This window comes from Amphibalanus amphitrite, unplaced genomic scaffold, assembly GCF_019059575.1.
Source record: "Amphibalanus amphitrite isolate SeventyFive unplaced genomic scaffold, NRLGWU_Aamphi_draft 000109F_arrow, whole genome shotgun sequence".
NCBI lineage: Eukaryota > Metazoa > Arthropoda > Thecostraca > Balanomorpha > Balanidae > Amphibalanus > Amphibalanus amphitrite.
In genome coordinates this window covers 811665-836870 of record NW_024881604.1, presented here as the reverse complement: position 1 = coordinate 836870, position 25206 = coordinate 811665, and the positions used below count along the sequence as shown (strand labels likewise).

The 25206-nt window shown below is 53.6% G+C and overlaps 2 protein-coding genes across 4 annotated transcripts in view; both read right to left on the bottom strand.

Moving 5' to 3' along the window:
• Window positions 1-4840, bottom strand: part of LOC122380897 (tectonin beta-propeller repeat-containing protein 1-like) — a 36296-nt gene extending 31456 nt beyond the window's left edge. Inside the window, exons 1-7 of one of the 3 annotated variants that reach the window (XM_043364493.1) lie at window positions 4713-4840; window positions 2483-2706; window positions 2202-2334; window positions 1711-1901; window positions 1268-1372; window positions 776-956; window positions 189-310 (exon numbers count right to left, since the gene is read on the bottom strand). In XM_043364493.1, the coding sequence (XP_043220428.1) occupies window positions 189-310; window positions 776-956; window positions 1268-1372; window positions 1711-1901; window positions 2202-2334; window positions 2483-2704 (954 nt within the window). In that variant the 5' untranslated portion in view covers window positions 2705-2706; window positions 4713-4840. Of the gene's footprint in view, window positions 1-188; window positions 311-775; window positions 957-1267; window positions 1373-1710; window positions 1902-2201; window positions 2335-2482; window positions 2707-3680; window positions 3823-4712 lie in introns of those variants that run through there. The other 2 variants (XM_043364494.1, XM_043364495.1) reach the window with 2 other exon arrangements.
• Window positions 4841-5652: 812 nt separating this feature from the next.
• Window positions 5653-24250, bottom strand: LOC122380878. Its single transcript, XM_043364409.1, has 23 exons — window positions 24171-24250; window positions 23567-23610; window positions 21439-21542; window positions 20981-21191; window positions 20610-20728; window positions 20226-20369; window positions 19696-19818; window positions 19431-19513; window positions 19033-19180; window positions 18351-18449; window positions 17581-17703; window positions 16677-16796; window positions 15771-16008; window positions 15176-15308; window positions 14606-14705; window positions 13436-13671; window positions 9169-9266; window positions 8703-8889; window positions 8262-8397; window positions 7820-8076; window positions 7370-7494; window positions 7029-7192; window positions 5653-6730 (listed from the first exon to the last, which is right to left on the bottom strand). Exons 1-23 carry the CDS (start codon window positions 24248-24250, stop codon window positions 5909-5911), a joined length of 3894 nt encoding a protein of 1297 aa, XP_043220344.1. The 3' UTR covers window positions 5653-5908.
• Between the last annotated feature and the right edge of the window lie 956 nt (window positions 24251-25206).

The window sequence follows — 25206 nt, the reverse complement described above, 5'->3', positions numbered from 1 at the left end:
TTAACACTTCAATTTCCACGCATAGCCATTCAAAACCACTCAAGAATAATGTGAAATCGAAAACTTCATAAATAATAAAAAGTGGGATTCGGAAAGTCAGACCCCGAGGATAATGATCGCACTTTTCAGTGGTCTTTTTGTCGCCAGACCAGCGGCGCACACAGGTCCCGTCCCTGCAGGAGACCGACCTTGACGCCCTGTCTGAAGAAGACGCGCTTGTCGCTGGAGACGGCCCAGACGCTGTTGTCGCCCACGCTGACCTGCTCCAGACGCACGCCGTCCGGCGGCGGCACCTGGCACCAGTCAGTGCCTGTGGCACACCGGCGGCGCTGGTTACGTAAACCATACCATACTGGGGCGCTGCGAACGGCTGTGGCGTAACGGCGGCGCTGGTTACGTAAACCATACCATACTGGGCTGCTAACGGTAACCACAGTTTAGTGGGATGATGATATCCTGCAGATTCAGCAAACGATTTGGATACCATTACACGTCAACCCGATGTGCATACCCTTATAAAATAGAAGCACATTGCCAAGAATGCCATCCCGCCCTAAATATGCCCTGGAACCCCACTAACCTTTCCCGCGCACTTCTCATTTCCCACCATCCTGCCTCGTTCTTATCTCGACATGTCCTCACCACTTTAACGCCGCTTTTCCCGTGATCCTTGCCCGTCGTCCTCTTCTATGTTACGGCATCACAGCACACCACTTTATTTTTTTTTTTTTGCCCCGCGCCCCACCCGCCGCTCTGCACGTCGTGTCGGTCTCACCGTGCGGTGTTTCTCGTGTCATTCCGGTGCGCACCAGGGCGCATCCGTCCCAGGTGAGCGCCCAGGTGAGTCCGCTGGGGCCGCAGCTGATCTGACTAGCCTCACTGCCGCGCGGAGTGGCCACCGGCAGCCAGGAGACGCCCTCGGGCGACAGCCGGCCCACGCCGCTCCGGAATATCACCTGGATGGGAGGGAGCGGTGAGGTCAGGGACCAGAGCACGGACGGAGCGGCAGCGGTCAGAGATCGGAGTGGCGCACTTTGAGACTGGCACAATCAACTAGAGCAGCAGAAATCCCAGCTTTGCATCAAGCTGGAATCACCTTTCAATGAAAAAATCAAATAAATGACAAAGATGCAATTGCCGCAGTTAGACGCTGCTCGGTGCTCAGTGCTCAAACTTCAACATTTCTTTGGTATCTGTTGGCCACTCGCAGTTCTAAGCTCCTACACCTGATGAGTGACAGTGACTGCCTCGCTGCTCAGCTGCTCACCCGTCCTCGGATGGTGACAGCCCAGACCATCAGGTTATCAGGCTCCCATCCGGCCAGCTCGGACCCGCCCACGGCCACGTCCACAAACGGCTCCTCCACCGAGTCCTGGCAGTCACAGAACCCGGCAGTACACAAGGAGTGAGTGAGAGGGACCGGAGGGTCCGAGGGCATAAACGATACAGAACATAAGGCGACAGAAACCGGCGCTACTTACGCAGCCACGCGGTGTGTGACTAAGCGAGCCAACGGGTCTGACAGCCGATACCGTACAACAAACGGCGCCACACTGATGCCGGATGCATGCGCACCGGTTAAAAGTAGGTAACTTTGATACCAATGCGATACAACATAGGCAAGACAGTCTACAAAACAGCTTTTCATTAATAAGACCCGACCCCGCCCCACACACACACAGGACAGCGTGACACCAAGGTCGGTCGTACCCTGTGCAGCGGCGGTACCGACGACCATGTGTTGACGGCCACGTAGCGGCGATAGCGCACCCAGCGCCGGCGGCGCACGCACGAGGTGAACCGTTTGCACGGCGAGTAGGCGGCCGGGAAGTCGACCGCGTACGTCCAGCCCTCGGTCTCCAGCTGTGTGCCGTTCAGCGTGCTATCCAGCTGCCAGTCGCCTGGTTGCGGAGAGGGCACCCGCTTAATCAGCGCCCGACCTCGCTCACCCGATTGCCAACAGCCAATCAGTCACTGAGACACAAAGAGAGCCTCTCTAGTGTGAAATAAGCAATAACGCAACATAACTACAGGCCGATAGGTAAAGTTCAACTTTGTGTCTATTGCCCATGCCCTAAACATGTTATGCTATTTACAAATCTTGAGTGGGGACCACTCTGCCAAGTTTGTAACCATGCAACCACATGAAACTACTGCACCCCAGTGCTGCAATGCATGTGACAGGCACAGTGAACACCCACCTTCCCACTGCCAGCCAAGGGAGGGCAGGTCAACATCTGTGAAACGCCGTTCAGTTTTCCCGTCCATCGAAGAAAAGTGGTACCGATCAGTGCCCAGCAGCTTGTCACAAAACCCATCTATGGGGTTCCAGCGCTGGAAAGCAGTAAGTAGTAAGTTACCGGTTAGGTATTTACCACTGGAATGAATACCACAAGGTAGACTGAAATGTTTGATTGAAAATGTGCAGCCGCCAGCGACACAATGTCAAATTTGACCGAGCTGCCAGAGCTGTCTGATTTACCTGGTTTTCATAAGTTTCCTCCATGACTCGGATGGGGTTGTCAGTGCCGTAGATGAGCACATACACCTGCTGATCGCCTCCAATGGCCCAGAGGCTGTGCTCGGAGGCTGAGAGCCTCTTGAACTCCACTCCGAGGTACGACAGGGGCTCCCATTTTGATGATGATGTGGACAGCTCATAGATTCTTCCCAAGATGTCCACACAAAATAGGGAGGCTGGCATGGCTGCAAACAATTCCAGTTGTGAAATAAATACATCCAGCAAGACTGAGACAAAGAAAGGAGTGTAGTGTGAGCCAAGGTGCAGACCTCACTCTCAAATGCCTGCTATTGATTTTGATGGCATCATTGTTTTATAAATGACTCAGCTGTAACTATGATCAGACACTGACCTGATGACCTTGACCTGGCATGGAAAGGTCATATAATCATGCTGCCATCAGTCAAGCTGGATGATTTAGCCGAATCCATCCAAGATGTTTTTATCACTCTAGTACCAGACTGGAAAACATCCATACACTACGCCGGACGCCCGTGAAACTCTCTTGCGCTGAAATTTGGCGCAAGTGACTTTGCTCTGAAATTTCTGCATGATTTGTGCAAAAATTGGTTACCTATTTGCGCAAAATCAAGCCACTTTTATATAAAGCACATATGCGCATCTACCAATCAAGGCTATACAAACCAGACAGAGTGTTCTTGGACGCTCTCCCATGTTTGAGCGCCTGAATAAGTTTTTTTTATTTCCACGGAAACCCAAAGCCCAACACGTGAGTATGCTAGGCGCACTGTAGCGTCGTGCCGTGAAAGAAGGCCGGAGCCACAAAAATCGGTGGTTCTATAGAGCCTTGGGTGGAGCGGTGTGTTCGAGAGAGCCGGGCAGTGGAGCAGCACGTGCTCTGGCACATCAGCCTCTTCTCGACACATAGCGCAGAGCGCCGCGGGGTACCGCTTGTCTGGGCACTGCTGGCACACCACAGTGCGGACTGTGAAGACAGCCAATGTGGTAAACGTACTGGAGTGAGATGTCCCAGTGGTCCATGCTCATCTGATGCACCGAAACTGCGTCCTCTTGGTCCTCTGGGGATAGGGAGCAGCAGCGTGCTCCCGAGGAGTGGCTTGAATAGTGACTCGGACCAGTTATCGTGCCATGGATGTGAGGCCGCACAATGAATATTGAATCACCCCGAGATGCTCACCTGGGCGGTCGCTCCTCTGCAGAGTACTCCGGGTGGCTCATCAGTTCAGGCACGCAACAACCAGGTGAGGGGGGACGACTCATCCCAAAACTTCTCCAGAGCCGCCCACAGGACGAATCTGCTGCTAGACTGATCAGCGTGCCAACTGCCAACTAAGTTTGGTGACTTGTCTTTCGCCAAAAAATTATGCGGCCACCCTGCGCCAAAAATTCAGCAGCCACCATTGCCATGCTCTGAATTTGGCTAATGCAAAGTTACTCTGTAGGTGCGGGGAGCATTACGTCTAGGGGTAAATCGCTTGCCTCTAGCTTCGGCATCTGGGTTCGATTCCTGGGCAATGCACGTGGCATTGCCGCTACCTGGGCGGTGTCTCACGGGACGCTGCTACCATGCTGCTATCAAATTGCGCGAGCTGACGTCACACTTGCGGTAGTGTTGGAGCAATGGGCCTGTTGATGTTTCCATGGAAACCCAATTTGACACGTGTAAAAGCAGCGTGCTGCTATCATGTTTATTTTATACTGATTGATTAAGAGAGGTGCTTTAATTTAAGAATTTTTATTCTTTTGCACCAATCTTATAATATTTTTGTGTATGTTTTGCTCATTTGTAATGTTGAAAATAAATGTGTATCATGTATGTATGTATGGTATGTATGTATGTATGTATCACCAGTGAAACAGGGCAGTGAGGGCCCTGACCGCTTGGAACAGCATGAGAGTTCCGGTCAGCGCCTTGGTCCACTGGATGTGGTAATTAACCCAAACCAACCAACCAACCGTAGGTGCGCTGAAATTTTCGGTGCAATCCTACCACTAGGTCAAGGTATGCCGGACATATTCAGCATAGCGTGTATTCTTTCCAGTCTGGCTCTAGTATGCTCTGAGCAGAAATCTTTAAAAACAAATGAACTTAAATGACTTAAAATGGCCTCAAGAGCATGAGGTTAAGATGAGTCACAGATAAATGGCTGGCGCCCTCTAGCCCCATAGGTCATGTTCCATTGCATAAAACAGTTTTGTTTTAACCCACCTGACAGTGACTGAATCGTTTCGCTTGGTTACATAGAAAACTGACAGTCCATATCGTCATTCAACTGCAGTGACAATTCTGAGAGAACCGGAAATAATGAGAAAAATGTGCACCATTTATCATTTTTTTTCTCGTGCTCGATTTATTTTGGAACTACTGCGCCGACTGCGCCGTTGTTCCACGACTACCATATTGCTACCAAAACAAAGCCGAAAGTTTTTCCTCTACGTGGGTGAGCGGGCGCAGGTGATGTTGGGGGGGTCGCGCCAATGATAGTTGTTTTACAATATTTTGTTGGTGGTGCTTGGCTTGAATGTGTATGCATTGTCATTGAGTTTGAATAAAGATTTTCAAAGATTCACCTGTATCGCACAATTATTACAAAAGTAGAGCGTGTAACCACTCGCAAAAGGGAAAACACCTAAGTAAAACTGAATATTTTCTTTACGGATGCGGTCGAATTGGGACCATGACGATCCCACACTTTTGGCACCAATTAACAAATTTCGAGCGTCAGTAACCAGGTAAGTCCGTCAGCTATCGAAGACCGCCCTTTTCCTGGTTACATCAGTCGTCGTCTGATTGGGGCCTCGAAAGCGTTCGTTCGAGGTTCATCGTTGAGTCGTTCAGATGTGACGTGACATAAGACCGCGATAATAAGCACCTCCAGTGTTCCGGATCCAAGCCTGGAGTTTACACAGAGGGTGCGCGCCAACGAGTGCAGACTGCATCACCTGTAGGATTCAGCAGCCCCACGAGGTCATACATACAGTAACGGTAAGACCCTAGAAGACGTCGACCATATCCTATGCCACATACCCTGCTAACCGGACTATCGGCCGTACTGAACACCACGTCATACTAACTCTCTAACGGAAGAAAATCTCGTAATTACGACGTACCACATCAAAGGCGAGTGCAAATTATAAACCAAGTCAGATGCATAACGAGCAATTATATTTTGCTGCATTGCTTGGCGAATTAATACAAACGAAAGGCTTCTTTTCACAGCCGGCAAGGCTTGGCTCATCAACTCCCAAATACTGGGGATCCTCATACCCGCAAAGGGCAGCACTATCCGCACGACACATAACAGTTCAATAATCGCCAACACACAACACGACTCCAACACTGAGGTAAAAACTACACTTTGCAAGGGTCCATGAGATGAAGTGAGTGCACCGTTTGTCGAACGGTCAGTTGCCAGGGTAACCGGAGGCCGGCCGCTGGTGCGCGTGGCCCGCCGGCGGCGGCTGGTGCGCGTGACCCGCCGGCGGCGGCTGGTGCGCCGCCGGGGCAGAGTATTGGGACGCCGCCGGCTGGAAGCCCGACTGCATCGAGTACAGAGGCTGGCCGAGGTAGCCCATCGGCTGCTGGAACCGCGGGTACATGCCAGGCGTCGGCTGGTACATCTGAGGGAAGGCCAGGTACGGCTGCTGGTACGGCTGCGGCTGGTACATCGGCATCTGGCTGGGCAGACGCGGCCACTGCTGCTGCTGCTGCTGCGGGCGCGGAGCCGGCGGCGGCCGCGGGGTTGCCGGGGGATGAGCCGCCTGGGGCTGCTGGAAGCGAGAGGCCGTCGGCTGCTGATACGGGGCTACCGGCCGCAGCGGGATCTGGTACTGGTGCGGTGCCGACTGCGCCTTGACCGGAGCCACGGCGGCCGCCGCCGGGGTGGGCGCCGCAGCGGTGGCCGCCACGGTGACGGTGGCGCCGCTGGAGACGGACAGCGGCGGCGGCGAGCCGTGCGGCGTGGAGGCGGCGCGGGCTGACGCGCTCAGCTGCACCGGCTTTCCGTCCGGGGTGCGCAGCTCGAGCGGCCGGCGCGGCGGCGACGGGCCCGTGCTGCTGACGCTGCTGCGACGCGCCGTCTCGGCACCGCTCACCAGCTGACTGAGCTGCACGGGCGTGCCGTCGGGCGCGCGCAGCTCCACAGAGACGCGCGGCTTGGAGACGGCCGGCTCGTCACCGCCCGGCAGGCAGATTGTGCTGTCCTTGCTGGCACACGCCGAGTTATTCTGAGGAGCACCGCGCCCGTTTACAGTCAGACACGGCCAACGACGGACATACACGGGGCACGGAGTATCGACTGAACGCTCAAAATTGAAGACACCAATTTAGTACTTGCACGATGGCGTTCCATGCTTTAAAACACAGGAATTAGCACAAATTACGCCGGATGGCATACGAGAGACAGTGGAGCCTTCGCCCACTCAACTTTCAACGAACAGTCCGGCTACCCTAATCATAGACGACGTCAGCATAAGGTACTGGAAGTCCCGTCCGAGCACCCGCCCCAGAGGCAGCCTGTCTCACCTGACTGGGGTGGATGAACTCGGGTGCGTCCGGGTTCATCGAGAGCGAGGTGCGCGCCGAGGCCGGCCGGCACGTGGAGTGGTTCTGAGAGCCGGGCTGGCAGACGGAGCCCTGCTGTGAGCCGGGCCGGCCGACGACCGCCGCCGCGCGGCTCGCTACGAGCGCTGCCGAACACAGTAAAGAGCCGCGTCAGGTACACGGACGTCACCCGTCCAATAACTGAACAAGACGTCAGTTCAAAGCAATATATCTGAGAATAGCCCGAGCATCGAAGGCGCACACACTTTTACAACCTCTAGTCAATCTCTCGTGCGGTCACCCCGTCCCATCGGGCTGCGTACCGTCAATGCGCCGCTGGAACGAGGCGATCTGGGCGTCCATCTTGCGCAGCTCGTCCCCGATGACGTCCTCTGGCGAGAAGTCGGTGCCCTCCAGACCCATCGTGGTGGCCTCCACCTTTCGCCGGCTGTCCGAGGGAGCGGCGTCAGCCATTGTGAGCAACGTCACAGCACACAGAACAGGCAGCACAGGTCGGCAGGGAAATAAGGTCACCGTAGTCATACACAACAGTTCCACGTCCGTCAGAGCACGCAATGCAGAACACAGAACACTACCGTCAAGCCACGGCAGTACAAGACGTAGTCAGCGAACCCTAGTTACCCTGCCCAACCACAAAACGTCCACCCAAACGGACTGACGGTCGGTGGCTCTAGCCGTTGCCTGAGCGCTACTCCGTCAGAGTTCATCAGCCACCACTCTCCCTCGTGTCAGCACCTGCCGCGGCCGCTCACCGTTTGTTCTGCAGCTGGGTGAGGATGTCGCACATCTCTGGCAGCAGGTCGGCCGAGTCGCCGCCGCCCTGCAGCGCCGCGCCGCCCACCTCGGACGCCGGCGGCGGGCACGGCTCGCTCTGCAGCGCCGTCGGCTGAGAGTGCGCCGCGCTGTAGACCGTCTCCGAGCCCAGGTCGGCCAGCTCCGCCTCGTCGTCCTCATCGTTGGCGGCCGTGCTCCAGTACGGGTCGGCAGGGTCGAACTCGGCGATAATGTCCTGAAACACGGGATGGGGCGTCACAATAATATCTTAAGACATTGTACGCATTCAGGTCTCGCCCTAAGACAAACCTAGGAAAAAAAACCACGGCATTTCGCTGAAGCCACCCTAGTTCAGAACGGGTTGAAACAAACAGAGAACGCCACAGACAGAGAACGCGACAGAGCGCCGCGGCTACTTACGTTTATGATGCCATTGACGTCGTGTTCGTTCTTCATGTTTTTGAAGACGGTGAAGACACGCGGCACACAGGTGATGGGGTAGAGGGTTAGCGGGTCCACCAGATCTTCTCCGTTCATCACACCGGGCACTTTGTACCTGCCGGGAGCGACAGCCGACGCGGTGAGTCAGCGGTATAACGACGGCCTCCGCACACAATACGGATGGACTAGTGACGACTCACGGCACGAGTATCGAAGGTAAGGTAACTGGTACAGAAAACTATTAGGATAGTCATCACTCATCAGTGACCGCAGCCTCTTCGGATGACCGCGATTTATCAAAACTTTTGTTAATCGATGCTTATTAGACAAAAGTGATTGCTTGCTTAACGTGCTAGTGCTTACCGTATAGTGAACAATGAACATGTTATAAACATGTCTGCCTCTTCCCTGCCCACTCACTTTATGAGTTCGGCGAAGAGCTCCTGGTGGGACTCGACGTCGACAGAGCGGCTGGGCAGCGTGACGCGCTTCATCAGCAGCATCGTGTGCAGGATGTCGCGCGTCCAGAGGAAGTGCGAGATCTCGGCCGACACCAGGTAGCCGGCGCCGTCCAGGCAGATCAGGTGCACCACACCCACCGGCACCGCTGCGCGCGCACGCACAAGGGGGGGGGGGAGGGGGGTCACACATGGTTTTCACTTTTCAGGAGCGACACTGGCACAAGAAGGAACCAACAGCTGACGTACGACCGGTGCAAAATGTGCAATATTCAGAAAACTTTGTAAACACAAGATAAGCTACAATCAAAATCAACGAAACTTGATGGTAAATGTCAAACACTACATGTGACTAAACACGTTCATATAGCTGCAGCACATCAGCTGTGGTGGCGTGCGACACATGGTAATTCTCTGGACTCCATTACCTATCTGTTTGATGAACCGTCTCTGCATGGTAAGCTCCCCCAGCTCGCGGTTCATTTGGTCAATCTCCTCCTCAGTCAGCTCCTGGTGGCTTGGAGCGCTGCAAACCACACAGAAAGACTAGGTTAGGTATCTCCCCAGTCGGCTCCTGGAGGTTCAGTGCGCTGCAACTAACACAGGGAAACTAGGTTAGGCAGATGTTAGGAATTACAACAGGATGGTGAAGGACAATCAACAATAATGCAAGGCTACAGGGTGAAAAGAAATTACGCCAACATACTTTTCATATTCTAGCAATGGAAAGAAATGCGGTGGCATAAAATTTTCATCTTCTAATATATCTAATGTGATAAACTGACGAGTGCGTTCCGACATGACTAACATCAGCATGTGAAGCACTGCTGGCAAAAGCATAGCCAACGCCTTCTGGAGCTGTCTGGTGAGGCTATCGATCGCTGTTGGTGGCCACTAGCAGCTCTTTGACGTTCTCCTAAAGAGCCACCTGGATATTTTTTTCAAGAATTGAGGTCCGGGCTATTCCCAGATCAGCTTTTGTATGCCCAGAAGAAGAACAGGTTCTCACGGCACCAGTCTTGCGTCTTGTTGGCCGTGAAAGAAAGGACTTCAGCAACCATGAAGAGGAGTTTCTTTGTGTCGGACATAAAAGTGCGCTTAATCATTTTGCCCATTCTGATGCACGGTGGATCAGACTCGTCTGGGAAGATGTTCCACTGGTTGCATATTTTATTTTTGGTGACCTTTTTGAGCGGTACATGCCATTCTGCACCACCCGAGGGCTCATAATCCGCTGATGTGTTCACTTTCCCGGATGTTGGAAGGTTGGGACGGGCGGGACATCGGGCGCATCAGCAGCCCCCAACGCAATTGTTCTGCAGGTTTGGCGGATGAAACAACTTCAAAGATGTCTCACTCAACCACCCAGCCTGGCCTGTCCTCCTCTGTCCAGCTTTGATGGTCTTTGGAAAACTTTAATCGACAATCCTGCTGTTAATTCGTGAATTTTGGTGATCTCGAGGGTTGGTACCTACGGCTTTATTTTCGAATTTTCACGGATTTATGTGCGAATCGTGATATCTTAGATCGGGTACTCGGCCACAGTAGACTATTTTGCCAGTTTTCGGGTCGACTGACGTCGTTTTGGCGCCAACGTGGTGACCACCCATTCAGCGACTGAATCCGCTGAGGTTTCGCTGCCGCGGACGGCGCTTAGCTTTTTACAGTACTCTTTAAGTGTTATTATGCTTCAATCAAACGTATTATAGTTAAATGCTGGTGCTAAGACCGCTACAAATTCCTTCCGCACCAATCCAGCCAAAATCATCACGAACGCTTTCCCTGGCAGCTCCAAAATGTGCTCTTTGCCCATTTTGATCTTGGGCAGGCTATGACATCTGCAGTTGTACCATTCGAAGCAGAGAGGTCTCAAAGACCTTCCAGGTCATTCTCCAAAGTTAGGTCACTTTTTTGGCAGATGAGGCGACAACGAACACGACCAATCGGCAATCACGCTCCACGACAGCCCGCGCTGATGCAAAATGTTCCACTGACTGGCTAAATTGTAAGAAAATACATGGTCACGTCATCACTTTCCACCCTGTGTTTCTATCAAAGATCATATGCTAATGGGTAAAAATGTGCTGGTCACAAGCCCCAGTTAGGCATTATGGAAAAAATCACATCATATTGTCGGTATGTACTTGGCGATCAGAGTCATATTTCACTGTTTTGGCGGACAAGTCACATCCTGAAGTTACAACATGAGTTCTCACTGTTCTGTAAAACTCTGTACCTTAGACTGTTCAGTGACAACAGTGAGCAGTCAGTATTTCATTCAGCTGATTTGACATGTCAATGGTGACACAACTGAAGATAGAGCAGGTATTCTATTCAAACATTACCTACCATGTAGTTCTATCAATCAATTTCCATCATGTCAATGTTCATTGTTAATGAGCTTTTGACTTCATTGTTTTACAAGGCGGAGTAGTTCGGAAAAAACAAGGACAGATGCTTTTCAGACACAGGTAATTCATCAATTTCATAGAATCAGGAAGGCAATCACTGGATGTGAACACTGCTATAAAACTGTGAAGCCACAACCATTTTCCCCTGATCTTGGATTATGGGAACCACTTCTGTTACAATCGGTTTTTTAATTAAATTGAAACTTATCATAATCATAATATTTATGGTCTTGTGACTAGGACACTGCTGGTATGCTCTGTTCCATTTCAAGAGTGTGTCCGAAGTCACCTGCTGAAAGCAGTGCGTGATTTCTGTATATACAGCGCTTACATTCAAATACACTAATTATTGGGCGGAGGAGCGATTTGCCAAAAAAACTCAGACCGCAAGCTTGATATGGAACAGACTATAGCAGTGGAATCAGGATTTTATTTATCTTTAAGTCAACTTGCATCTTTTTTGCTAGCATACTACCTCTACTCCACAAGCAGGTGGGTAAGAATATCTGCAAGGAGCCAAGCAGTAAAACAAAACTAATTACCAGACAAATTTTCGTCATCATCAATCTCTACCATGTCATCCTGAATCACCAAAATTCCACCACGGCCTATGAGCACCTCTCAAAATGATTACATGACCTTCGTTAAAAGTGCTTTTGGTAATCAAGTGGCTATGTTACATGCAAATTATGTCTTCTTAGTAGGTATATATTTCAGCGATCTAAATCACAATGAATACCTTGAACTTTTAGCTCAATCTGATATTTTCAGAATACTTCGCTGTCCCTACTTGTACCTACTCCATGCTTACATCGGGCGAGATGATTTGATCTTGGTGATCGTTGTTTGTTTCTTATCTTGATTGAGCTTAAGCTGTGTACAGGCAGCCTGCATGATTGAAATTCAATCACAATTGGTAAAGCTTATCGTCTTCATTTATAAAACAGCAGGGAATTGAAGTCACGCCACTTTGTCACATGCCCTACTTTTAATTAAATTTTGAGCCCTGCCCTTCCTTGCCCTGCACACTATCTATCTATCTATTTCACTAAACCGCGCAACATGCTCGATGTCATAAAGGCGAAAATATTAGTTTTGGTAGGGAAATATCGACCGTAACGACACCAGATTGTGACGTTCGATGCGCAGCTGCTTCATTTGCGTAAGGGCGGGCATATCTTTACCAATAGGGCTATGAGGTGAAGTAAAACTTCATTACTGCCTTCATCGCTAATTTGTAGTTTAGAATGGTTGAGACTTGAGACGTCCTTTTTTCGCTTGTAACGTTCATAGCTTAGGTAAATAACATAGCGCCAATGACATAAAATGGTGATCAAATGTGAGCTTTCTACGCAGGCGTCCGACGGTGATATCTCCTCACGTCCACCGCTGCCACCCCCTCGGACAGGTCGGAGGCCTCTTTTCGACAGCGCGCCAGCCCTCTCGTCGCTCAGACCGCAGTGGACTCATTGGCGGCGGATGCCCGAGTCCCGCAGGAGAGGCCGAGCGGTGCTCTCCAGAACCCGTGGGGAAGGGGGACTGTGCAGTGTGCAGCAGCGCCGCCCTCCAGACCAGTTCTGAGATCTGACAAAGTGGTGGACGGTGTGGGACCTCATCCCAGCTCGGACCGCGGAAAACGACCCGAGTCAGCCCAAAAGAAATCACTTGTCCATTCAGGGCGGACGCCGGTGGCCGGCGCGCCACAGGCCACCGTCCCCCAGCTGCTCCGATGATAACTCGCGATAGGACTCGACGCACGCCGTCCCATCAAAATGCGATCTCATAATTCATATCGATGGGATATTGCCAGTGTGCACCACCTCATCACCAGCTGGTCCAACGCTCCTGAGCTGCCGCACTGTTGATCGTCGACGCGATCCCGAGTACCTTCCGTGCAAGACATCGGACCGTGTCCCAGGTAGGCGGGATATCGAACATTTCCGTAAGAGCAAACTTCTGCCTTTTCTGACATGTTGGATTGAGTGGGGTGTGTGGAGGTGGGGGATTTATGAGATCGAGCACCATGTGAATGGTACAATGGACAAGCACCACTGTCTGATCTCACCTGTCCGCCTGGATGGGGCGGAATCATTGTCCCGTATGGTCTGTATGGACAAGGTGGCAGACAGTACAGCCATCTAGCTCACCGCTCCGCCGTGGGAGCGGCTATATCGGTGTCCCGTGTGGCCGGCATATGAACAGTGCCAGTCTGAATCTCACCTGTCGGCCTGAGTGGGAGCGGCGGGCGGCAAAAGCAGCGCCACCGTCTGATCAGTGAGCTTACCTGTCGGCCTGGGTGGGCGCGGCGATGCACACGCCGGCGTTCCGGCCGCTGCCGTCCACGGACGGGGCCAGCGGCGGCGGCGCGGCCGGCGGTACCTCCGGGGAGGTGGGGACGCCCGCCGCCGCCGCCGCCTCCGGGGCGCGGCCGGCCGCCGACACGGGCGTGGTCGGGGCCACAGCAGAGACGGCGGCCGGCGCGACGGTGGTCAGTGCCGCGGGCGACACGGCGGAGACGGTCTGCCGGGGGGGGGGTGGGGGGGGGGGGACCGGTCACAGATCATCAGTCCAGGGGCGGGGCGGACCGGCCACAGACCATCAGTCCAGGGGCAGATCAGTCAGCAGTCAGTAGTCAATAGTCACATCAGTCACACCAGTCGGAGTCGGAACCGTGAATCACACTAGCAGCACCAGTCACAGAAGCTATTATCAGTGAGGCCCACCTCCCTTCTCCCATCTTCGTCGCGACGAAAAAAGTCCCAGGGGGAACAGGACAACTTACCTACAAAGGACATCAGCCAGACACCTAACGTTACGAGTTACGACCACTAGCGACACAATGCCCAATGTCTTATCCTACCGACCGGGCCGGTCACAGCTGCACGCTATTATCGCAATCGGAACTGTCGGCGGAAGGATTATGATATGAGATATCAATGACACGTTACTGATATTTCAATTGTCGTACTCTGATAACTCGTAGATTATCGCAACCAGTTCCAGCGTTAATCGCACGAATCATCACGCTCACACCAGGTCGGTAGCTCACCCGCCACGTGCTATCGCCGGCCACACACTGTCGCGCTCTCTGTTCAGCGGCGTGTCGCCGCCGGGACACACATGGTGCCCACGTGGAGTTGTCAGGCCCACTTCCGGGGCGGGTTCGCGTCACGTCCCTGAGTTATGGCCCGCACCAGTGAGCACCGATGGCGCAGGCCGACCTTGCCTTAACTGCCCGCCGGGCCTTTACTGAGCGAGGATGATGGTTTTGTGATTTAAGCGAGCCCGCATTCAGAGGTCATCGGCTCCCATTACATACCGGGTGGACCCGTCCCCATCCAGCCCAGTTTCTCAGTACAGCTGTGTCCCGCCCCGTGCCGCTGCGGTCAGCGGTCAGCGGGTGTCGGCGCGGTCGGCGGTGTCACCGGTGTCAGAGTGTCAGCGTGTCACGTACCGGCGATGTCGGGACAGCCGTCACGCCGCCGCCGGCTCCGGACGCCTGCGACATGAGCAGCGCGGCGTACGCCGCCGGGTTCATCATCGGATTCATCAGGCTGCCGAGAAACGGGCCGGGGCACGGGTCAGGACCGAGAGCCGATGGCCGGCCACTGCCACTGGCTGCCATAGTGACTGGGGCCGGGGCACGGGTCAGAGTACAGCGCCGATGGTCGGCCACGTCCAGCCAGCCGGTAGAATCGACACAGCGCATACCACGGCGGGACTATTTCACTCAGCAAAAGATAACGACTCAAGGATATGCTAACATGATTTTGTTTAGATAACGTCATTGATATATCGCAAATTATTTGCATGTTGTGCCAGATCAATGAACCCAGGTTTGGTGTAAAGTTGATAGTATCACTAACTAATACCCAGTGTGTCACACAACCATTTCAACATTTCATCGACTTGCTGCACGATAACAGCCCATCCCCTGCCCTAACTGCACTAAATACCTCACTTCTACTCGGTCCCTCACTCCCCCACCGCCCGCCATCCCCTCTGCCCCGCTGGTGTCTCTCACTTGAGCTGCATCATCTGCAGGTTGCTGAGCAGTGCCGACTGCGTCAGCATCTGCGCAAAGGCGGTCGTGCTGACTGGCGGCAGCGGCGACACGGCAGCGAAGCCGGGCGGCTGTCCGGGCGACGACAGCGGCACTGTGAACGCGCGGCGGGAGGCGAGTGAACACAGAGACGCCCGCAGAGCTAGCCAAGAATTACACAGAGACAGCTGCGGGGACATAACAGTCTACAGACCACAGGATACAGCACAGCACCACATATCACTGCAGGGCCCCGCCAGGCCCGCCTAGTGGCGACATCAAGTAAATCACAGCCTGTGTCCATCTGAGCTGGCAGCCGGTGGCCGAATCCGTCTGGACTGGTCAAACACCGCCGTCTCTGTCTCGGCCAGGTGCCCTGTGCCGACGATGCCGGTCAGACGGCAGCGCCACCCACTTGGAGCCGGTGGCGATCCGGCAGTTACCGGCGGACTGCCCCGGGTCCCCCCAACTGAGGTCAGCCGGTACACCCACTCACCTGGGGCCTGTAGCGGTCCGGCCATGCCCGGGGGCTGCCCAGCGTCCCCCCTACTGAGGTCAAGCCGGTATATCCACTCACCTGGAGCCGGCGGTGGGCCGGCGTTACCAGGCGGGCTGCCCAGCGTCTCCAGCAGCAGCCGGTCGATGTCGCTGGGCGTGCTGCGGCCGCCAGCCGGCTCCGACTCCGGCTCGGGACTCAGCGAGAGGCGCGCCGCGGCCGCCGACGCCGCCTCCGATACGGAGACGGCCGCGGCCGGCGGCGGTGCAGCGGTGGGACTGGGCGCCACCGACACCGGCCGAGAGAGCTCCTCCACCGCCTGACGGAGGCCAGACGAGTCATACTGCTGAGCCTCATAGTACACGGCGGGTAACGCTTACAAAGACTACATGACAGGTAACGTTTGCAGCGTGAAACGAAACACTCTGCTGAAGTCAGCCAAAACTCACATACCCGTCCGAACAAATCATGACGTGATCTCAGCGATAATTCAGCGCGAAAACTCTTGACTTGGTCCATATAGGGAACCGCCATTCGCTCCATGGTGTGCAAAATGCAATGTAAACAATTTCGTAGGTGCTCGTGCCTATCACTTCTTTCTTTGCACCCTTGACACCAACACGACAACCCGATCCGCGCCTCTCCTCCCGACTGACCCTTGGCCAGCGCAGAATAACGGCTATTCAGCAGGTCACAGTATCTCACCGTATCATATGGCTCAGCTGGCTGACGGAGGGCGCAGACCAGCTGCCACCGCTGGGGCTCCCAGTCCCCACACAGCCACATCACAACAGTTCAGAAGATACATACATCACAGTGCAGCACCGATTTCAGATATCAATACCTACTTCAAAAAAAAAAAAACGCTAGCATTGAATAAAACAAATTAAGAAAGGCAGCAAATATGGCACCGCCGCGGTGAGCACGTCACTCACGTCTAAGGACTTCTCGCCACGAGCAGCGCCACCCAAGTCACGGACAGCCCACCTTTTCGTCGACGTCGACGCTCTCGTTGTGGAAGACGGCGTAGTCGAGCTCGACGAGCCGGTCGTTGACGTGGAGGTCCGTGTCTCCGGTAGTGTCGCACAGACACAGACTGACGCAGCTCTGCGGGCGTAGAATGGGGAGAAATGAGTCAGGCGGACGACGCAGACACAGGCTGACGCAGCTCTGCAGGCGTGGGGTGGGGAGAGGTGAGACAGATAACAGACACAGACTGACGCAGCTCCGTGGGAATGGGGCAAGGAGAGCGAGAGCGAGAGCGAGAGCGAGAGCGAGAGCGAGAGCGAGAGCGAGAGCGAGAGCGAGAGAGAGAGAGAGAGAGAGAGAGAGAGAGAGAGAGAGAGAGAGAGAGAGAGAGAGAGAGAGAGAGAGAGAGAGAGAGAGAGAGAGAGAGAGAGAGAGAGAGAGAGAGAGAGAGGTGAGAAAGGGAGCAATACGTCTGTTAGCTGGAGCGGACCAGTGTTAAACACATAATGTAAAAAAGTAAATGACTGAAAATACAAGGGCGGTGTTTCACGGGACGCTGCTACCACGCTGCTATCAAATTGCGCGAGCTGACGTCACACTTGTGGTAGTGTTGGAGCAATGGGCCTGTTGAGTTTCCATGGAAACCCAATTTGACACGTGTAAAAGCAGCGTGCTGCTATCACCGGTGAAACAGGGCCAAGATAACTAATGCAACAGAGCAAACACATAATGCATTGTGATATGCAGGTCGATGTATCCGTCACCAAATCACTGTCTAAGCCGTTGAGACCCAACCGCGGCTGGATTAGGGTCAAAAGTAAAACCATCCAGCATCCGGCCCATGTCCGAAATCGTCACCGACCGACCCCCAGTTACGAGTATGGCAATGGCCCCGGCCACCAAGGCAGGGACATTCACTCACCGGCGACCTCTCCAGAATCATGGCGTATAGGATGCGATTGTTGTCGACTAGAGACAGGAACGTCTTGGAGGCCTCGCGCGACCAGCCCTCGGCGTCCGGCGGCTCGATGTTGGCCAGCCGACCCTGGTAACATAGACACAATGACAGTATTGTTATTCACCCGGCTGGAGATAGCTTCTGTTTCCGCATCGCGCAGTAAAGGCGAACAAAGCTTCCACGCTAGGATGAAGAATGTGACTCGTTTTGAGCAAACCCTTCCAGTTGCTCCAATTATCCTCCTCATAAAGTGCCGGACATGCACACTGCGATTGTATGAGTAATTAGACAATCAACGGGAATACTTCATCAGCGAGCACCAAATTTCAAAACCAGTAGCTCCTTAGCTACTTCAGTGATTAGCTGCACATTGTCTGATATTGAACGAGCCCTGTGCCCAGCCGCCGCTGCCGTTCCGCCCCTCTATCTAACACAGCGACTAGAGATGTCAATCGGATACCAACTTTTTGGTATACCGATACCAAACCGATACCAACTTGGTATTTGGTATTTGAATCGTAATGTGTTTGGTATTTTGTTGGTATCATGAACCCTCAATAATGTATAAAAGGCTAAGAAATCGGTAAAAAAGTTGGTATTTCCCTCATTTTCCCAAGTCGGTTTGGTTTCGGTATTTCCTCGTGGTTTTGTTTGGTATTTGGTTTGGTATCGGTATTCCGATTTTCCGTAATTGACATCACTAACAGCGACCGTCACCAGCCGCGGCGACTCACCAGCAGAGCCTGGGCCGGCAGACTGAAGTACTGCTCCGGCAGGAAGCGCAGCATCTCGCGAGACACAGTGCCCACAGAGCCGTAGTCCACGTAGAACACCTGGTGAACGGGGATGGGCGGCGTCAGCGGGGGACGCACCAACGATCAGTAGTCATGCATAAGGTAGGTGAACGCCTTAACAAGTTACAAGCAACATCGATGCAGAGTTCCGTCACCTTCAAACAGAGCCCTGAGGTGAATGTAGTGCACCTTTCCGTGCTTCTATCCTCAGGATACAGAAATCCTTCTCCTCCACGCCGCAACCCCCCTCCGGGCTGGACAGGCAACTTTATCTCATGCGGGCTGCTCCCTTGGAGCGGCAACGCTGCTCCTGGTCCTGAGGGAGCGCACCCCGTAGCCGGGTGCAGTGAGTGCCTTGGGGCTGGGTGGCCTGTCCTCTGGACGGGCTCAGCCCCGGCGACTCACTAGGGTGCCTGCCCAGACCAATGTCTCACCCTATATCCTATCATCCTTCCGGCTCTGAAATGGTCTAATTGGACCGAAAGAGCCTAACCCCCCCCCCCAAAAAAAAAAAATGTAGCGAACGCCGGACGGTCCCGGCAAATTTTATCACCGGGGAGCCGTACAGCCGCCACGCACGCAGCAGGATGTGGGAGAGGCCCGGAGGGCCGGGGACGCGCACCTTGACGGGCTCCGGCACGGGCCGTACGCCAGTGATGACGGCCCGGTGGTAGCCCTGCTCGCCGTACGGACACGCGCACACCTGGCCCACGCGCACGGTGGCCTCCTGCATGCGGTACTTGAAGCCCAGCGTGGTGCAATATGTCATCCTGGGGACAGTCGAGCGGCCGAAAAATGTCAGCATCGTCCGTAAGCACACTTCACTCAGAACTGAGGTGATGTAGAATTACGACATCAAGGAGCATCGCTATACAAAGACCGCAGACTCTTAGATAAGGCGGAGTTGGTCCCGTGAGGACTGAATTCCGTTCCAGCACTGGGCCGGCGGGATCCATATAATGATAGCTGCTACGTCATTACATAGTGACAGCCACGGCCCAGATATCAGCAAATACTCACTCCATTTCGTCCATGAGTTTTTCCAGAGCGTCCGCATACTGATCGCCAACCAGGTGGAACCAGAACTTGTGCGGATGGTACACCTGAAAACGAAATATCACGTCAATCTCGTCATAAGCCAGCTGTGCATGTAGCTTGGCCCATGAGTATCACAGAGTCTAGACGCAGCACCAGAGCACAGATATTTGCCGCGATTGAGACAAAGGACACGCTGCGGGGTCGACACCCTAGAGCCCCGACGCCCCGAGGCTGCAGCACTCCGCACCTCTGCCACGAAGATCTCCAGGTTGTACTCGCCGGAGGGCACGTCGGGCAGCTTGACGCGCTCGAAACTGCGACCGGGGCCGACGGCGTCCGCCGGGTACAGGTCGCGCGACACCGCCGTCTCCTGCCGCAAAGGTCAGGTCAGGTGAGGTCACATACTGCGTGACACGGGCGTCTCCTGCCGCACAGGTCATGTAAGTTTACTGGGCACGGGAAAACACCGCTAACTGCGGTCAGCAGAGGCGATGTTTTCCCGCCGAGGATTTAAAACAGGTGAACCGGATTACCGACCGAATGTTTATCCGAATATGGACAGGTATGAGCTCATGAATCGACATCCAAACACCGGCGTCATAACGCTGCAAGTGTGCGTTCAAATGCATTTGATCCCAGGGCTGACACAACAATGCATTGTTTGAATTTTAACAGCAAACATCATGCATTACGAGACGGACAGCTCACAACACTCTCAGCAGTCCCAACCCAGGCAGCCTCTATCACGTAGAACACCGCCGGCCGCGCGGCACCCACCGACTGGGGAGGCATGATGGGATACAGCTTCAGGCCGTCGGCCGTGTTCTTCAGGTTCAGCACGTCCTCCGTCAGCTGCAGCACGAACGTCTCCAGCGAGTTGAAGCCGAGGGCGCCGTACGGCAGACGCTCGTTGCAGTTCATCTGACGAAACGGAACGGTACAAGAGAGCTGTAGCGTGACGCACTGTAGCAAGCAACAACACGATGCAAACGGCACGGGGCCAAGGCAGAGAGGATGTGTCCCGTCTCCAAAGTAGCGCTAGCAGCAGTGCTATATCCATCCGACGTTGGACAAGGGGACAATTTGAGCTCACAAGAAGCACGTATACGATACAGATATTAATATGCCCACCAATACTAATTGGCGAAGCGTGATGCTCACCTGATAGTGATCCTCGAGACTGGACATGCGCAGTCCGTCGGGGAAGGAGAGCAGGATGTCGCGGATCCTCTCCTTGGCTTCCTGGAGCCGACTGCCATCCTCCACCTCGGCTATCAAGCCTGCAGAAACGAACACACGTCACTACACCGGGGCGACAGTAACAGACATCGCCATTTGCACAACTTATCTACACCAGACACGGTTCGGGTCTCCGGCATTTATCATTCGGCCACCGTAACCATGGTCCGTTTTATCCAGCATTGCATCGGGAGTCGTTTCTATTGACTATCAGCTGACACCTGCATCAGTAACCCACTCCACAGATCACAACACATCATTTGGCTTCTGTCTATGTATGTAGGACACTCCACAGTGTATGTTCAGCTGGCCCCGTATCTGAGCCCACCGTCCGTCAGCCTGCGTCTGGTCGTTGACAAAGTCCGGCAGCGGCTGCCGCAGCGTGAACAGCAGCCAGTCGCCGAACGCGTTCGACTTGATGATGCGCAGCGGGAGGAGGGACACCAGGTCCAGCACGCTGTGGAAGCCGAGCTCCGACAGCGCCAGGTCGCTGCCCGTCCTCAGCTAAGGGGGGGGGGGGGCGCACCCGATCAGAAAGGTCAGACAGCTCCAGCTTACATCAAGAGTGGCGAAACCGCATCTACATTGCAGTTTGACCCTTTTGGGGTATCTACTGTCGTGACTACGACCCCAGGTCACATTATCACGCTAGCATTCCAGTTTTGAAGGATCATATTTTATAGCATGCGGCTTGACGACAGTGCCTCATTTCGCCCCACAGCGTTCCTATCCAGTCGGGCAGTATTCTCACCTGGTACTCTGAGGGCAGTTTGGAGCAGAGCAGACCGTTCGGGTGCTTCTCCAGGATAGTTTGTACAGTCTCTGAGATCGAGGCCAGCAGACTCTTTCTCTTCCCTGAAAAAGAAACATTTCAAGTCACATTTTTGACTACCACAAAGGACTGGATACGTCACCCGCATCTCATCCATACTGATACCCATATGATAACAATTGATGTTTACAGGGCAATGTTGTAGTGAAGATATTGAGCACAAAATTAACCGTGGTTAATGTGAGAATCCGGAGATAGAGTAAGCCACCGCGCAATTTTTCAGCATTCCAGCAACAAACTGAATGAAAAACGTCTGGCATCAAGAGCAGGGATGCGGAGCCGGAGCCGGAGTCGGAGCCGGAGCCGCCGGAGCCGGCATATTTTGCCCGGAGCCGGAGCCGGAGCCGGAGCCGTGAAACAATATAGACCGGAGCCGGAGCCGGAGCCGGAGCCGCCAAAAAAGGGGGCGACTCCGGCTCCTTTTTATTTTTGAAGAGGAAAAAAATAATTGACCTAGTTCGGTTTGACAGTACAAGGCAGTGAAAACATATGGTATGTACTTACGTCATGGGCCATCAAGTGAATGAAAAAAAGCCGAATATCCCCAGTATCCCACAGTACGCAATCAACTTCCTGTCTGCTCCTCCCCCCCCCCCCCCCACGTCTACTGCATCCCCAGAACATGAGGACCGGTCATCAGGTGACGGCCATTGTTTTCAAGCCAGTGCAGTGGACTGCGACTCCCAGCACCGTCTCTGCCGAGACGGGTGTCAGCTTACGATGGTTCAGTGAACTCCGATTCGCGGCGACTGCGTTTCCAATGCCATCGCTTCCTAGTCCTTTGTTCTGCCAGTTCTCTCCGAGGTGCGTTTGCGCGGGGACGCGGTCATGAGCCGGTCATGGCAAAGAGTAACGCGTATAACCAATCCAATTTTTCTTCCACCCGTATTTAATTGATTGCATAGGGGATGTACTGAGTCGGAGCCGGAGCCGCCGGAGCCGGAGCCGCCGGAGCCGGACCATTTTACTCGGAGCCGGAGCCGGAGCCGGAGCCGCCATAACATTTCACCCGGAGCCGGAGCCGGAGCCGGAGCCGATTTTTTTCTCCGGAGCCGGAGCCGGAGCCGGAGCCGTCTGAAATTTCCACGGCTCCGCATCCCTGATCAAGAGCAAAGACTGAGACTAAAACAGCTGCAGTAATTACAGCAATCGAAGCTAGTTAGTCGCCGCACTATACATTTATAGAATAGATGTGCGAAGTGCATTATCATGCAGTGAGAAAGAAGAGTAGCTACCGACAACATTAAAACGTGGAGGACATTGTGCACACATTAGGTATAACGGAAGCCACGAAATCTGAACGAGCCAGGTCCGAAGCCCCGAGTTAGGCTCTGAGAAAAAAAGCGCTATGGACGGTACATAATACTGGCAGGGCGTTTGAAGCAACAGCCATTGCCTCGACAAGGGTAAAAAGGAGCCTGTTGATGACGATCTGCTGCTAGGAATAATCACTATTTTTATGGGGATCAGGATCGTGTTAAGGGTCGGGAACAAAGGTTTCAATGTCGAACAAAGCCGCAGCCTTGGCTTTGTTTGATAATTATCGATCGGTCGAAAATGTCTTGAGCTTCTCAGTACATTTCACATTCCAAGTTGGAGGATATTTCATAAATTCTTCATTTATCATGTTTCCCGAAAGAGTACAGGATAGATTAAGTGTATGCTAGTGGTCATGCAAGAAGGGGGGGGGGGCTGTAAATCAATTTCAATTAGTTCACCAGTTTCTGGGCTAGAGTATCAAACAAAAAACAGACATGCGTCGACTTCAATAGCCTATGTATTACAAATGAAAACAGCGACATATAGAATGCTAGACACGAACCCAAGCACCACTAAGTTTCCTATACGCGAGATCACTCGGTGATATTAGTCTAGCTAGCAGGTACTCACAAGACATCACACGAATTAGATTATCTACAACATAGTCCATCTACAAAAGGGTGAGCGAAGAAGCAGTGGAGTGTCCCATACAACCCTGCATTCCACTCCCAGCACCGACGGCCGACACAATGTGCTGTGCGTTCGAGCCGTGTCTGAGGCGGCGTACCTTCCAGTTCCAGGTCGGCGTCCGTGAGTCCGTCCGCCTCGGGGCTGACGACGCACCCGGCGGGGAGCGGGCCGGCCGCAGGGTCCGTGTCGCCCCTCTCCGTCTCAGTCCGGCTGCAGTGGTCGGCAGCAGGGTCCGTGTCGCTCCTCTCCGTCCCAGTGCACCGGAATGGCTCGGTTGTAAGGTCCGTATCGCTCCTCTCCGTCTCAGCCCGGCTGCAGGGTGCACCGCCCGGTGCCGGCGCCATAGCCGTGTGATGGGTACGGTGATCGCTGTCATGGTGACAGTCGCGTTCCGTCTCCGCCTCCTCCGCTCGGCGACTGACGTCAACTCCAGCCCCCTCACCACTCAACTGACCCCGCTCCATGTGACTGGAGTGTCTCCCTGTCCGACGGGAGCACCGAGCAGCCCTTCAGTCGCTCCCGCTACAGACAACAGCCCGACTCCGTGGGCAGAGGCTTCGGCCAGTAGCGGCTCTTCAGCCAGTCGGCGTCCGATGTCTTGCGCAATACTGCGTCGAAGCTCATTTTCTTCCTTTTTGAAGATGTTATCTTCCCGTTCCAGCAGCCCCTTCAGAGTAACGATTTCCGATGACTCAACCCACTGTTTCACTGCGCGCATAATGTCCATCTTGACTTTGTGTTCCCGTTTCTTCCGCCGTGAGTTGAGCTGAAGGTCCTCCATTTTTAAACGATGCTTTATCAAAAGGTTTGTGATCGCGACTTCAAATACGTCACGATCAGGTTTAGAGGCTGAGTCATTCATATCTTTTGGTTTCATTGACTTGCCAGTATTAAGGTAGCAGCGTCTTCTAGACCTTCTTTTACGTCTATTGCACGGAGGACTTTCCAACTGACCTGCGTGAAGTTCTTTTTCTTCGCGCACGTCCTGTGTTATGCATTCCTCCCCAATGTTCCCTTGATTCGGCAGCGATTCGCACGCAGTTACTATCCGAAATTGTCCACTGCGTGACGGCGTGCCAACTCCATCTGCAAACGGCGAAGATTTGCCTAATACGGTCAACAGTTTCCACTTCAGAGGCCGCAAACTTGTTTCCCCTCCATATGCTCAAAACGTCGTGGAACAAATCATTACTGAAGACTGAAGTATGCATATTGCATAGGTATTATGCACTGGGCAACGTGGGTTATGTATATGTTACACATAACCACTGTTATTCCAGGAAAATGTTAGCCCGATGGTCAAACTTCTTTCTACTTTCTATTTGGCGCTGGTTGAACGCATTACTCCAAATGTAAGATCTATCAGATACGCAAACACTGTCTCAGTCTAGTCTAACGGTCATTGGACAAACATTTATCAATCATCAGCTAGGTGACTCGTCAAGGCGGCAGCGCTCTGATTACAAGCAACATAAAGGCCGCCCCGTACTGGACTTTGCATGCGGGTTGCGAGTTTTTGGGGTTTTCGGGTTTCTTCAAAATCAAATAATACATTTTAAGCTGAGTGACCCACACTACCATCTAACAAGCGAGTCTGCATGTTTTCAGCTTGCGAGCGACCTTGCATCGCATTCCAAAAGTTGATTTTGAGTCAACTTTATATTTTCCTCGCTGCGAGGTCTGCGAGTTCTGCGAGGTTTGCGGGTTTTTCGTTGGAGTCGAATTTTTGTTCGTTGC

Bases quoted from the DNA above. Each gene is read 5' to 3' on its own strand.
- LOC122380878 (XM_043364409.1), bottom strand. From the start codon at position 24,250: ATGGAGGACCTTCAGCTCAACTCACGGCGGAAGAAACGGGAACACAAA. The intron at 9,267-13,435 runs GTAAGCTCACTG...TGTGGTTTGCAG, and splicing joins GCGCCCACCCAGGCCGACAG to CGCTCCAAGCCACCAGGAGC. The intron at 7,495-7,819 runs GTGAGCGGCCGC...TCCCTCGGACAG, and splicing joins ACCCAGCTGCAGAACAAACG to CCGGCGAAAGGTGGAGGCCA.